Here is a 15,976-nt window from a genome sequence, read left to right as displayed (position 1 = left end):
CTAATGAGGTGTAAATAAGCCAGCCTGTTTAGTTTCAAAAAGGAGCTCAAAAAGAAATTGCTGCTAGGAATGTAGCTCAGTGGCAGAGCACTTGCCTAGCATGTACAAACACCCGAGTTAAATCGCCAGCACTGCAAAAAAGAAATTTTGCTGAAAATACTAGACAGCAAAGCTACACTAAATCTAAGAAGAGATTATCTTGAGACTTAGTACTCAACAACAGACACTGCTGAGAAGTCCAGGGAGTAAGAGATGATAGGATGGGATGTTTTTCATGTTTACTGGGTTTTTAAAAATTGTGGTAAACACACATAAAATCACCATTTTTATAATTTTAAAAACTGAGGTAAAGTATACACAACGTGAAGTTTACCATTCTTAGAATTTTTAAGCTTAGGGCTCAGTGGCATTAAGCACATACGTACTGTTGTGGAACCATCACCACCACTACTCCAGGGCTTTTCCATCTTCCCAAACTGAAACTATGTACCAATAAACAGTAGCTGGCTGTTTCTCTCTCCTCCCTGTTCCTGGAAGCCACCTGTCTTCTATGAATGGTGACTATCTCTAGCTCTAGATCTCTATGATGTTGTCTGACTCAGTGTATGGTCTGTAAGGGGAATCATTTCATGAAATATCTGTCCTTCTGTGACTGACTAATTTCACTCAGCATAGTATCACCCATGTGGTATCAAGTGTCAGAATACCTTCCTTTTAAGACTCGTTAATATTCCATTGTTCCAGTAATTGGTCCTACTGATGAAGCAACTTTTGAGGAAAGAACTGTTTGAATCAGCAGCTTCATAACTCAGGAATCTTCTTGGGACACTGACAGCATGTAGGGGAGAGGTGGGTGATGAAAGAGCTGAGCATTCACAGAAATCTCTGTGAGGTCACTGGATGACCAGAGAGATAATAGGACTGACTTTAGTGAACAGAACATACACAGCAAAGAATGATGTCTTTTCAAAAATAGTTTGGAAAACCATTGATCAAATGGATGGTTACAGCTCTTATAAAGCGGTATCCAGGAGTCCACTAAAGAGTGTGAGGATAATCTGATGTCCAGGTTCTAACATTACAATATTCAAAATGCCCAAATCCCCAACACAAAAATTAAGAAGTATACAAAAACAAAACAAAACAAACAAACAAAAACCCCACACAAAAAAATAAATTAAAAAAAGAAACAGAAACAAGCAGGGAAGTATATGACTATGATCTATCATGGGGAAAAAGAAGAAATCGATAATCAGCATCCCTAAGGAAGCTCAGATATTAGACCATTAAAACTTTTTAAAAATTTTATTTTTTAAAATATTTGATTTTATTTTTAAAATACATGACAGTGGAATGCGTTATAATTCTTATTACACACATAGAGCACAATTTTCCATATCTCTGTATATAAAGTATGTTGACACCAATTTGTATCTTCATACATGTAATTTGGATAATGATGCCTATCACATTCCACCATCCTTACTAACCCCTTGCCCCTCCCTTTCCCTCCCACTCCTCTGCCCTATCTAGAGTTCTTCTATTCCTCCCATGCTCCCCCCTTCCCTACCCCATCATGGGGAATTTTGGCCATCTGAAACACACTCAAAATGCTGAAGAAATCATGGGCAAAAAACAAAGGAAATCAGGAGAAAGATACATAAACAAGTAGGTTATATCAATAGAGCATAGAAAGAAAATTGATAGAAATTCTATAGGTAAAATGTACAACTGAAATGATACACTCATGAGAAGAGTTTATCTGCTGATGTGAAGAGTCACAAGAATCAGTGAATATGGGAGAATATGGCCACGCTGCTAGATAGCCCAGGTCTTCTAGGGTTTGAGTGACTGTGTCTTCGTGCATGGGTGTGCCTTCCTACAGCCCCATGGGTGGAGCTATGCTCACCTGTTCCTTTGTAATATTACCCCTTGCCCGGTTTGGGATAAAATGTTACATGGAAATACCTTTTGTGTGTCCCCTTCTCTTACTGTGCCTTAGGTGTGACCTACCTAGATGTCAGTCAACCTGCTGATAGCAGACATCATGAAGCTAGACTCAGCCCCTTGAAACCTGACCCCTTGCCTCATTTGAATAGCTTCTCCTCAATAAAAAGGGTCAGCACGTGCGGGCTCTCTCTCTCTCTCAATTTCTTCGGACCCTTAAGGTCAGAGGAGCTGTCACAGCAACCCCAAAGAAAAAGGTATTTGTGTCTCTTGTGTGGTTACTTTGCGCAGCCCAATTATTCCCATGAAGTGACCCCTGAGTGTTTTAATCGCAAATAACCCTGCAATTGGTGTCCCTGGGTGGGCAAAAGGTCTGAGTGTTTAAGTTGCTGGGAAAGCGACAAATATGGGCAATTGAATATTAGCTGGTCTGAGGAACAGAAAAACATGAAGAGAAATTAACATAGCCTAAGAAAGCTATGGGAAACAATTATGCATAACAATGTACCAAAGAGTCCCTCTTTGATCAATTTCCGTCAGCCTCCCCTGAGCCCTCTTCTCAATTAGGCCTCAACCTTGGCCTATAAAAATGTGGGAGGGGAGCAGGTGGTGTGGGGAGAGAGGGGGAGTGCCCGGCCCTAAATTAGAGCAGGTTGTGCTCTATGCTTCTGTGATTATGTCAGGGTACATCCTGGTGTTGTATGTAAAAAGATTTTTTTTTTAATCAATTGACTATATAAAAAAATGTTTCTAGAGGATCAAGGCCACATCTGTAGGATGGGACCCGCCCCCCCCTTAAAGTGCCTTTCTGAATAAACTCAAGCTTGCCACATTATAGTTTGTTCCAGCCAACACCTAAAGATCCACCATCTTCCAGCCTCTCTACAAGGGCAGCAGCCTAACTATAAGCACCAGTTAACAACCACACATGGGTTTCAGATGCACCAGGCCCCCTGCTTTTTCTAATTCCTCACTTCTTGACTACTCTGCAGCCCACCTTCACCTGTTCACTCTTCCCCACTCCCTGATTCTTCCTTCAAAATGCCAATCAACTCTATGAACCAGAGTTAAGTTCAGTTCATGCTGGATTTTTTTTCTCTGTTGCAATAATATATTACTGATTAAAATCTAATATATTACTTATTAAAAATTTAAATGAGCTGTAAAGACATATTAGGATACATCTTTTTAATTTTTTAAAAATTTTTTAGTTGTTGATCTTTATTTTTTTTTTTATTTATATGTGGTGCTGAGAATCGAACTACAATGGTAAGCAAGTGCACTGAGCTCCAGCCCCCAAAAAACAATAGAAGAAGGCTGGAGAAGATATGTTGATATACTAATTTAAGACAAAAAGCATTACTAGGTAAAAATACAGTCTAAAAGAAGCAAGTCTCCAGAAACATCTGACAGTGTTAGATCTGTTTTTTCTCTATAAATAAAACTTGAAAATATATAAAGGAAAAACTAACATAAGAATTTTACAAAATCATGAGAGATTTTTACCATTCTTCAAAAATTGATTTATTAGGCAGGAAAAATGTAAAGAACACCTAATATTTAAACAACACAACAAGACTTAGGTACTGGACATAAATGGAAATACTGAAAATACATATCTACTTTTTAAAAGAACACTTGTAACATATAAAAATTGACTAAAATATTAGATCAAAGATCATATCAAATTTTTTAAAAATTGATTTACTTGGACCATTTTGTCTCACTCAAAGCAATTTAATAAATTCAAATGCCAAAACAACAAAGAGTTCTTCAATATTCAAGTAGTTGAAAAAAAATTAAATCACCTGTCCAATTATGGATCTAATATAAATCAAACCAGATAACAGAAAATATTTAGAATTAATATAACAACAAAACTCCATATTAGATCTTGTGTAATATGAGTAAAATTGCAAATAGAAGGAAATAAATTGCCTAAAATGAATTAGAAATTGAAAATCAATGCATTATATCTCTAGTCAAGAAAAAGAACCAATTTTCTGTCAAGCAGAAAAAAGTAAAAAGAAAATAAAAATAAAAAGGAAATCAATACAAATCAATAACAAAAATGTTTTTTTGATTACTCATAAATCAAACTTGTACAAGATTGGATCTATTAAAAAATAGAAGGCAAAATAATTCTGATAATGCAAAAAATAATACTGAGAATGTTTATGAGTAAATATGTGATAGAATTGTTTCTACATCAAAGGAAAATACTAAGAAATACTTTAGGCTAATAAATCAGAAAATAATGCAAACACTTTCTAAAAATACAAGTGACTAAAACTAATTAGAAGAGTAGAAAAGTTAAAGATATTATTAATGATATGTAACCAGTATTTAAAAAAATCTACATATAAAAAAGCACCAGGACCACAGCCTGTTCAAACAGGTAGCTTTCTTCCAAAACTTCTAAAATATTTAATCCTCACAAAATATGGCTAAAGGAATTTCCCAATGCAGTTATGATACCAAAGTGTTTCTATTTACAGTGGAGAAAATGCATGTCCTGAGGGGAGTCCCAGCCTTATAAGAAAGGTCCTGCAAACAGGAAGTCCTGGGGAACATAATAGTCCCAGAAGAGGACATCCATATGTGGGAGGATGTGACAGCTAGGATAGCAGATTAGTTATTTATAGGGAGTTGATAAAACAGGTAAATATGCTAAAGAAAATAGGAACTGAGTTTCTTACTTTTGAAGACATCTACAAACATGGAAAAGGAGAGATCTAGAATGAACACTGTAGTGTTGGATAGAACATCAGTTTTCTGTTTTCACAGATGATAGATGGAAGGGTCTCCCCTTACTCTGTGATCTAGAGGGCTGGGCAAAATACTTCCAATAGGTATGAACAAACCTAGCAACCTTGTTTCTAAATTCCATTCTCCATCAAAAGGAATAAAATTTCTAAGAGAAGTAAATGGATAACTCCTAATCTGGGACAGGGAATGTTTAACATCGGCTGCATGATTTTTTTCTGCGAGAATGTAAGAAAGTCCTCCAAGTCTAAAGGGGTATGTTTAAGATATAAAAGTCAGCTTAAGGAGTTCTCCCTAGCCAAATCAGGGCCATTTGAGTGTGTGTGTGTGTGTGTGTGTGTGTGTGTGTGTGTATAATGAAAACAAAAGAAAATAACATATGGGTCCATATGGACAAAATAGGTAAACAAATTAAAATTTTGATGAAGACTCCAATAATTACAGAATTTCAAAGTATCTCCATGCAGGTTACTTTTTTATTATAAAAGGGGAGATTAAAATTTCACAGTAGAGAAGCATGGCAGAAAAATCCCCTTAACCAAAGTGAACAATTACAAAATAACAAGGACAACTTGAAATTTTGTATCTTCCAATAGAAAGGGTAACATACCATTGCTTCTGTGATATTTTTGCCAAAATATATAATTCATATTTGATCATAAAGACACAGCAAATTCCAGCTGAGGGATTTCTACAAAACAACAAAACAGGCCCATATACTTCAATTGCCAAGATTATGAACGCCAAACACTAAAGGAACTGTTTGAAGACAGAAACAATTAGATGAACTCAAATTTGTGTCTGCAATTTTTCGTTAAGTTTGAGATTATTTCTAAAGAACTTGGCTTAAACTCAAAACCCAATAATAAAAATGTAGAAGCATTTCAGTCAAATCCCCTTTATGTCAAAAGATACAAAAACTATCAAATTTTAGCCAGAAAAAAAAATGTATTTAAAACAATTCATCATAAACAATAAGTATTTGTGACAGGAATACAATAGTTAGAAATTAGAAAAATCTATTTGAGTAAATAAAAAAATATTAATCATATTAATGAATGAGTATATGACAAGTTTTAAGTCATTCATAATTTTTATAGATATCTCTAAGCTAGAAATAGAAAGGAAATTAAGTAACCCAGTTAAAGGTAATTATAGGAAAAAACCTAATACCAAGTATCACATTGGAAAAAAATTTAAAAATTAGTCCTTTCAAAATCAAAAATAAGAAAAAGCAATGCATGTGAGGTCTGCTGTCACCGCTTTGACAACATACAGTGATTCCAACCAACATAAAAGCAACGTTAAAAAAAATCAGTATTAAAATTAGAAATTAACATTATATTATAAATGCTATAAAATTATAATAACAAGGTATGAACAAGAAGATACCAAACTTATTCAGCCATGACCATAAATTTATTTATATTTGGAGCATTTCTATATAAATGAGACAATGTTACAAGTGAGTATGGAAAGGGTAAATGCTGAAAACCTGGTGCTTGTCTATCCATACAGGAAGAATATTTACGTCTATACCTCACATAAGAACAGATTAAAAACAGGTGGAAATCAAAACTTTGCACACTTGGAAAAAAATAATTAGGATTAGAAAAATATTTTGAAAAATCTTTATAATTACTAGGATTAGGGAGAAGTTTTCAAAGCACTCTAATAAAAATACTGCCCTTAAAATAATTTGAAGTCAAACCATCTGTATGACAAAAGAAAAAAAAAACAGAAATGTAGATGGCATTTGCAATAGGATACATGAATTAATATGCAGAATGTGTGAAGAATAAATAATTAAAAATAGAAAAATATTGAACAGATAATGAAACCTGACGGTCAATGAGAGCAAAAGATGTCTCACATCACTAATTAAGCAAGAGGTTCAAATTAATGCCACAATCAAGTATCATTACATACCCACCAGAATGGCTGAACTGGCCAAGTATCATAAAGGTTTCAGGATGGTGGTTATTGGCAACAAAAGAAGTAAAATGCTACATAAAATGCTGGAGCTTAAAAGACATTTGGCAATGACCTTGATTGCTTTACTTATTTCTGGCCTAAGGAAGTACTGCACAGTGTCTGCAAATATTAAAAAACAGGAAAGAATCTAACAGTCTTATTAACATTAAGGAAAAGATAAACTATTATTTTCCCCCATAAAAGAACAGCTAAAATGAATCATGTTAACATGTAGCTACATGTCTAAACTGATAAAACATAATGGTGCATGGAAAGAGAAAGTTGTGAAAGGTAACAATGTTTCTTATATAAACTGTAAAAGCCCACAAAACTATTTTCTTTTTACATATATAGTAAAATTATAAAACCATACAATGGCATGATATCCAGACTTGTTATCTGTGGAAAGGGTGAGATAAAAAAGAAATAAGTGCCTGATCTTGTCTCTAATGTTTGTATTTTGTAATCTGAAACAAAATAACAGGTTAAAACTATTAACATCTAGATGAGGAAACTGTGATATAGTTATCATTACCCAGCATTCACTGCCTCAGATAAAACTGTTAGTGGGTGCTGGTGAAGGTAATTTTTGCCACACAAAAACTTAGTACCAGAGCACACAAGGAGGTCATAGCTGGTGAGGTAAGGAGAACAGTAAGCAGGTCATTTACATACTGAAATAAAATGCAGACCAGGAAGAAATGACTTCAAGGACCAACTGTAGTTTACGAATGAAATAAATGTAAATCTAATTTCTACAGAATGAAATAAACCCCAGTAATCTCTCATATTTCTTCAGACAATTTCATATCCACCATAGATTCTTGTAGATGACATTTGTCAGCACAGACATAGGTAACAATGTTTAGGTAAAAAAAGTTTACCTATTTTTGTTTGTTTTCCTAAGTGAAAGCATTTACTTCATTTAATGGTTAATCTGCAGAAACTTCCCTCAAAACAATTATACTTATTCGCTCACTGAATAAAATATGTATTGAATCTTTGTATATAAACACCATTTGGCTAGCTGTTATGGAGAAATACAATGAGACTATTAACTCTCTTTTGGCTCATTTAACTGATATAACTACAGTATAATTATTTTTCCCATTTTATAGATAAAGAAATTGAGATTGAGAGCTTAAATTCTGCCCCCCGAACCACCATGCTAACAAGTTAGTAGGAGCCATCATTCAGTTTGTCAGGAGACCTCAAGATCCATCAATTCATTGTACTATAATGCAACGATTTCTCAAAGCCCAGCAGAGATTTTCGTCTAAATTTCTTGCTCTTTCTGAAAGTTCTACATGGGCTGAATTCACCATATTTCAGGTTACATTTTTCCCATAAAACCCTTCATTGGAATCCAAGTAGAAGAATACAACCATAATTTTAAGCCAGTAATAGCAGCTCCAGACCCAGAAAAATAAAAATGTTTTTTTTTTAATTAAGAAGTAACAACTATAATCCTCCACACTAAAAACTTTGCCTGAAACTTCATGTAAACTTCCTTACCTACTAATCACATTGGCATACAGAACATGTAAATCAGAAGCCCACTTTATAGGTTAAAATAGGTCTGTCTACAAGCTAAAGAACCTACCTAAATTCACAGTGGTGGACCCAGGCAGTCCAATTCCCAAAGCAGGCATGGTTAATCACCAAGCCACTGTTTTATGAACTTTTGGGAGACTCAATGAGAAATTATTTTACATCACAATCCAACACACACACACACACACACACAAACACAACAACTTCTACAGAACACTATTTACTTCAATAATATGTAGCAAAATCTTTTAAAAATGCTGGTTTTGAGTCATAAAAATCTCCTCAAGACATGGGCTTTTAAAAATACATAATGGTTAACTGCTCAAAATCACAATATTTATTAAAACAATGATGGTAGCAAAAAAAAAGAGAAAACAATGAAATCAAGGTCAGCAACAGAGTTAATAATTAAGAATATAAAAAAACTGTTATTCACAGAAAATACATTATGTACATTGCTTGGAACCATGCATAATGCATATATATATATGAAAAACATAAATATAAAACACTTGGGTTAAAGTAATAAGGATATAGGCAATTACATCTTTGTAATTTTATAAAGGCTTTTATTTTTCCTTACAAACTAGGGTAGTTCAGAAACCAGACAATAACTCCTTGGGTGGGGGGGGGATCAAAACAATTTACTTGTGTTCTTCTTAAATATCTGTTTTAGAACACAGTACAGTTTCCCAAAAGTTTTACAAAGTTAGCAAACTTTTCACACCAAAAAAATGACATTAAAACAAACAAAAATGATTCTGTGTTTTAAATGAAAATTGGGAACTGTACTAACACTAAAGGAACAAACCTTTGCAACACATCCTAAAGCTACATACATTCAAGCGTTGCAGAAACATCCTCCTTCCAAACCCCCTTCCCTTATTCTTTCAGTATTGTGCCTTTGGGTCACAGACCCTTGTCCTGGGAGTCTCTCTGAATCCATCCCTGATTTCAAGAGGATGGCGTTGGACCACTAGGCTCAGGTCTAGCTCTATTCTCCTCATCTGCCAAAGCCTCACAGTACTGCGCTGGCCAGTCCTTGGGGTCTTGATTATGAACTTTGGCCACAAACTTAAGAACTTTCATCTTGCTGGTTTCCAGGTTGGTTCGCGGGCCCCACTGGAATTCGTAGTCCACGGGATCCGTGTGGGGTATGCGCCGGTACTCCAAGTAACGTTGTCGCACAAAGTCCTCGGTAATGAGTTTCTTTGGATCCCCAAAGATTAAATGCTTCTTAGTGGGGTACACCCCCAACCGACGCAGAAAGTCCCAGACCTCGGTCTCCTTGATTGTGTTGCCCTTCATAAAGATGAGCCCTAAAACAATCATCAGTAGGCCCGTAGTGGGAGTGCCCTGATCGCCTCTCACCTCGGCATCCTCCTCCACTGGTTCCAGGGTGTTGATCAGGATATAGGTGTTACTCTTGGGCTCAAGTTCCACTAGCTTGTACCCGAAGACGTACTGGAGGCGCTCCGCAGCCAGTTTGAGGAGGTCCGGGAAGATGTCCTTGTAGTCCCCGATGACATGCTTCAGTATGTCGGTCCGCTTGATAGGAATCTTCTTCTGGTCCTTAATCAGCAAGAACTGCACCAGCTCCGCCACCTTCAGCTCCAGCTGCTTCTGGGTCCGAGGCCCCACAGTGGGGGCGGCCTGGGACCGGCGAGCGCCCTGCGAGGAAGTGCCTTGGGTCTCTTGAGAGCCCGCCGGGCCGCGGGAAGTGCTCGGGGTCTCCTCCGGGACGCCGCCTCTCTGGGCCCGGACGTCTCCGCCGCGGCCCGAATCCCTGTCTTTCTCCGCCGGGGAACTAAAGCGACCCCGACTCCTTGGCTTTTGCAACATATCACCAAGCAACCGGAGCCCGACGCCAGCTCAGACTCCAGCGGACAGAGGAACGCTCGCCGTAACCGGCGGAAGAGGCAGGAATTGTGGGTCCGAACCAGGCGCGCCTGCGCGGCCTGGGCGGGGCCCCAGAAGGCGCGCGCAGCATCGGCGGAGCCAGAGCGCCATGCCAGGGAGGGGGCGCGGGTGTCTGCTGGGGCTTAGAGGGTGGCTGCATGGCTACTGCGCATGCGGAGAGGGGAGGCTTCTGCAGTCCCTAGGTCCAAGCCACCACTTCGGTCATTATTGTGTGCTGTGTTTTTCAAGTCATACAAATAGAAAGCAAGAACCCAAACTTGCAGGCAAGGGTGCGACCAACTTTTAGGCCACACATACTTTGGTATGTTTTATAGGCCATACTGAGTTCTAAACTCGGGTATGTTTGTAAACGGAGGAAACTCAAAGAATAAATTTTGGGGAAAAATAAGGTGAAGAGGAACGTGAGCCTGGAAGTAAAGTATTTATTCCTACATTAAATGCGCACATAAAAGACCCAAAGGACTCGTAGTTTTTCTACCTTTCCTCGCTCAAATTCACAGCTTCCTGATAATAGAATTACTGTCTACCTTCCTTTCAGGTCTGTAAGTCAGGCTTTCCTCAAAAGCAATATTTCTTCCCGGTTTCTTTATTTATATTTTCGCTGTTACACTTCATTAGCTAGACTGCCAGGAGAAACCCATCCACAAAAGCAGGATCCACTTTTGCCAATAATTAACTTGGTTAAATGAGTATTAAAAAAAAAAAAAAAAGTGCAGACCCACAACCACAATTTTAACAGAAATGGCTGAGTGGAATGTTACAAGAAGAGAAATGTGCTCTCTCAAGAGATTACCATTTAATTTGGGGCATTCATGGTCAAGAATTTCAATAATGTGAAGTTCCTAGATTTCTTTTTTAATTTTTTAGTTATAATTGACACAATACCTTTCTTTCTTTCTTTATATGTGGTGCTGAGGATCGAACCCAGGGCCTCACACGCTCTAGGCGAGCACTCTACAGCTGAACCCCCTAAATTTGTTAATTCTTTATATATTAGCCTTAGGGCTCAAAAAGAAAAGAGAAGAACAGAGGTATAATCCCTTACAATCCATGGTGTGTGCACTTTGTATATTTTTAATTGTGCAACTCTAATAGCGGAAGAGTCATTTCATTAACTCGAACCATCAGCAATCTGCTGCCATTACTTCTACTGATCTTAGTAAATGTGCTTCTCTATTTACTGACTTGCAAAGAAGGAACTGAATTTCCCTCTTTGTCTTTTTAAAGCTACCCAGAACCTGGGTAAACTGTTCAAAGAACTAAATCAAATTGATTTCCTCTTTAATGCAAATATATTCAAAGGAAGGCAATTCAAAACACATTATTTGAATAATAACATCAAAACACAACCTTATTAAAATTTCATTAAATGTAAGTAGCATAAAATTTTTGTAATTCAATATGAAAATGCAGTCTGATAATGGTACTGGAACTGCAGTAGTAAATGTGAAATCATATTCCATGTTGTGATGCAAACATGCTAAAATCTAGTAAACTATGAGTAATAGCTTTCTCTTCCACACAAGATAAAACATTATGTTCTCAAATGTCAATCTTAATGACAGGGGCTGCTGTCATTTGAATGTGTCTCCAAAGTTCAAGTGTTGGAAACTTAACCCCCAGTGTAACAGTGTTGGATAATTGGGCCTGATATGTGATTAGATCATGAAGACTCTGTCCTCATGAATGCATTAGTGTCATCTCTGGAATGGGTTAGTTATTTCCAGAGCAAGTCTGTTATTAAAGCAAGTTCAGTTGTCTTGCAAGTGTACTCTTTCAGTCATGTGATACATTCCACCATGTTATGACACAGCAAGAGGTCCTCACTAGATGTTGCCCTAGAACCTTGGACCTCCCAGCCTCTGAAACCATGAGCCAAATAAGATTTCATTGTTTCTAAATTTCTCACTGTGTGGTATTCTTTTATAACAACATGAAACAAACTAAGTCAGAGGCTGTGGTGAGCCGTTCTAATTAGACCGTGGCCGCCATTAGAAGATGGCACCGGCTTCCACTGTGGCCTGTGATAAACAACTCCTAATATGGAGAATTGGCACGCAATCCCTTACCACCCTATGAGAAAGGTCCACGTGGCAGCTTAAGATTGGTATGCTGGAGGCTTTATTAGGCTGTGCTTGGGCGCTCGGCGACGGGTCACTAGAAGATGATACATGAATCAAGGCCTGAATAAACTGCTGAAAGAAGAATCCTGTGTCGTGTTTTCCCTTGCCGGCGAGGGGTCGCGGCAAGAGGCCTACTAATAAAAATATATCATAGTAGCATTCATTTTATTTTACAGTAAGAATTTGTCTGCTTCAGTTTCCTTTAAAATTACAATTTGTACTTAAGTTCAACTAAGCCTCCTGCAATCTAATTCTGCAAAAGCTACTTCCAGACCAGTCCATTTGTAACTTGAGTCAAATAATTTCAGCAACCAAGGGACAGGGGAGAAATTAAAAATAAGATAAGAGCTGTTGTCAATAATTAGTCTGGTATTTCAATGCTTTCTTGTTAAGGTATTCACTTAAACTATTAAGTAGTTCAATTGGTTAGGCTACCCTTTGACTGTAAGTCAAAAGGGCCTGTCAGTGGCACCCTTGCTCAGATAGACTGTCATTACTCAAAATAGGTGAGAAAAGATAACAGTTTTCAGTCTGAAAACACCTGTCTACTGTCCAGAAGAGTGAGGGTGAGAAAAACACAGGCATAAATGATAAAATGAGGTTTATATAATACATGGGAAGACATCTAAAACCACATTCCACTCACTCTGGGAGACCTGAATATTTTGGGTAGAAATTGTGGCAATAAATACAAATAATAACAGCTAATGATTCTACAAAGGTGGATAGCATTAGATTGAAATTTAGATAATGCATGGGGAAGTCACCCAAACCCACATTCTACTTCAGATTTAACACTGAAAGCCATGCATGTTTGGGTAGAAATTGGGGTGGTAATAACATTAATAGTTAATAGTATGTATAAATTATAATGGCTAATGGTTTTACAAAGGTAACTATGGTTCAGATCTTCTTTCAAGTGGTCTTCAGGTACTGCTTCATTTACTCCCCCAAACAACTCATCGAGGCATGTGTGTTTATTGAATTTCTCTTCTCACAAGTGGAGAAACAGGCAAAGAGAACATAGACAACGGTGTTCTTGAAGAAGTAAAAGCTTTGGAATCAAATGGCTCTAGATTAGAGACCTGTTCTGACACTGGGAAAGTTACTAATACCCCAAGTTTTGGTTTCCAGATCAACAAAATGAGACCACTAATCCTGGCTTCAGAGGATTGAGATAGGTTTGTCAAGTACTTAACACCTGGCAGAATAGTTGATAATATATTTTTTTTTCTTTCTAGGGACTTTATGTTAAGGAAAATATTACGAGTGCTACACAAAGTTGTATGCGGTATAGGGGAAGCAAAACTTTACCCTCTTAAGAGTGCCAGCTAGACCTGAGAATTAAATTGGTATGAGACAGATTAACAGGAGAAAAAGAGTACTTTGTTTTGTTTTGTTGGTACCAGGGAGCACACAGCCACTGAGCCACATCCCCAGCCCTGTTTTTGTATTTTATTTAGATACAGGGTCTCACTGCATGCTGAAGCTGACTTTGAACTCGAGATCCTCCAGTCTCAGCCTCCTGAGCCACTGGGATTACAGGCGTGTGCCACCGTACCAGGCAAAAATGTACATATTTAAGTACTACATGTCATTGGAGCTCTTATAAGGAAATGATGATATAGAGAAGTAGAAAAACCTAAATCCTTTTATATTTGAACAAAGAGAAGTAGTTGTGGAAAAGGAGTAAATTATATGGGGAGTCTAAGGGAAGATAATTATTTTAACAAGGTTTGTTTGTACAGAATTCTCTTGGATAAGGCTCTCCATGGAATAATGTTTCTTTTCTGCTGGTACCGGAAAGGCATTTTGCACATGGGAGTTTTTAATCTCCTATTCCCAGGAAGAAAAGAGGAGACTAGAATGCCCTTCGTGCATCTGCTGTTTTTCAAGTGCCTTTAGCTCAAAGTAATCTTTATGCCAAAGTGGCATATTTTGGGAGGCATATTCTGCTACCCCTTAGTAAAAAGATGTTCACTGCAGTGAAACACATGCACATATCAAAATTAGGGAAAGTTCTGGAGCTATATGTCAAGGAAATATTAGAGTCATTTACTTTTTAAAATAAGATTCAATTTTTATTTCTTTGCTTGGGGAAAATATTACATCCTCACTGAAGTTTAACTTCATGGTGACATAATGCCACAGAAGTTATGCAATTCAAATTTTCGATAAATTCTACGTGATTTGGAATATAGCATTTGTGACTTTATGTATAAGGAGTGAAGTAACAAAGACAAATGGTTTAAAAAGAAAAGAAATTTTCAAATACTTTATGCTAATGACCTCCTTGCTGTTATTGACAGACCTAAAAGAAAAAAAATCGAAATTCTTTGAGGTAAAATCTAAGCTAGCTAAGATTTCGAATGCATTGAGCAAGGAAATGCCTAAGACCAATTGCTCTTTAAATGTCTCTAAGTAATTAAATGCTTTATTTCATCTCCTTGGTAGCAAATGCCTGCCTAGAAGCTCTAATCATCTTTATTATCTACTAGATTCTCCTCTTCATTCATTAGTATTTCTTGTAGATCCACAGCAACATTTTAAATTTTCTGATAGCAACACAGTGCTGAAAGCAGGTGAGGACTTTTGGGAGAAGAAAGGCAGTGATCAAAGCATGCAGCCAGCATTTGTGAGCAGCTTCCCCACCTTTTCCAGTGGATGAAAACGGGACAATGCACAGCATGTGTGCAAAGACTTCAGTGGCAAACACTATTTGGGTAGATAGCAGGGAAAACAATCCAGATTTTTAATGGTGAAATAAAATTCCTTGGGTCCACACACTCTGATCACTCACTGCAACAAAAGGGTCCACCTATTCTTAACAAAGATATTCCCGCTTAGATCACATGGTAGTCTTCATAATAACATTTTGTCCCTCCTAAACAAACACTTTGTAATCAAACAGTAGCATGGCTCTCCTGGATTGCTAGAAGAGGGAGTGCTTTCCAAGCGCTGCAGCCATTTGGCCCAGACCTTTAGACACTTTTTAAGAAATGCAAATCATCCAGTTACCCAGGTCTTTATGAAAATCATTAAAGCCTATACAAGGTCTCTATAGTAGCCAATAAGATTTGCTTTTGTTTTCTTGGTCCCTGCCCCTCCCTGTTTTGCATCTGTTCCCTTTAGGAACTGCCTCTTTACAACTGTAGAAGACTTTGGTAACTGACTGGGAAGGCCAATCTGCATCCCTCCTGGGGGCTCATATAGATTCTCTTTCTACTGAGCTAACAAGTTGCAGGGTAACAAAAGCCTAGCCATTTGTACTGTTGCTTTGGGATAATCCATCTCATGGTGAAGCTGCTTCACAAGAGCTCTAAGAGATGGAGAAATAGTTTGTTCTGGTTTAGATATGAGGTGTTTCTGAAAAGCTCATGTGTGAGACAATGCAAGAAAGTCTAAAGGTGAAATGATTGGGTTACGAGCACTTTTACATAATCAGTGCATTAATACACTGATATAGATTAATTAGGTGGTAACTGTGGGTATGTAGGGTGTGGCTGGAGGAGGTTGGGTCACTGTGGACATGCCTTTGGGGTTTGTATTTTGTCCTTGTTGAACAGAGCTCTCTCTTCTCTGCTTCCTGGTACTATGTCCCCAGCTGCTTTCCTCCACCACACAGACATGAGGTTCTGCTGAAATGTAAAAGAACCAAAGTAAACGCCATTTGTTCTGACCTGACTCCATTT

At 37.5% G+C, this 15,976-nt stretch overlaps 2 protein-coding genes across 3 annotated transcripts in view; both read right to left on the bottom strand.

Moving 5' to 3' along the window:
* The window catches only part of Entrep2 (endosomal transmembrane epsin interactor 2), a 410,933-nt gene that overhangs the window by 104,132 nt on the left and 290,825 nt on the right, over positions 1–15,976 (bottom strand). The gene's annotated exons all lie outside the window — the stretch shown is intronic.
* Nsmce3 (NSE3 homolog, SMC5-SMC6 complex component) lies at positions 5,172–10,178 on the bottom strand. Its single transcript, XM_015493143.2, has one exon. It carries the CDS (start codon positions 10,081–10,083, stop codon positions 9,196–9,198), a length of 888 nt encoding a protein of 295 aa, XP_015348629.1. The 5' UTR covers positions 10,084–10,178; the 3' UTR covers positions 5,172–9,195.

This window comes from Marmota marmota, unplaced genomic scaffold, assembly GCF_001458135.2.
Source record: "Marmota marmota marmota unplaced genomic scaffold, marMar, whole genome shotgun sequence".
NCBI classification, from domain to species: Eukaryota; Metazoa; Chordata; class Mammalia; order Rodentia; family Sciuridae; genus Marmota; species Marmota marmota.
The sequence above is the reverse complement of the archived record's forward strand: the minus strand, read 5'-3'. Positions and strand labels throughout refer to the sequence as shown.

Excerpts from the sequence above, each read along its gene's own strand:
- Nsmce3 (XM_015493143.2), bottom strand. The coding sequence starts at position 10,083 with ATGTTGCAAAAGCCAAGGAGTCGGGGTCGCTTTAGTTCCCCGGCGGAG.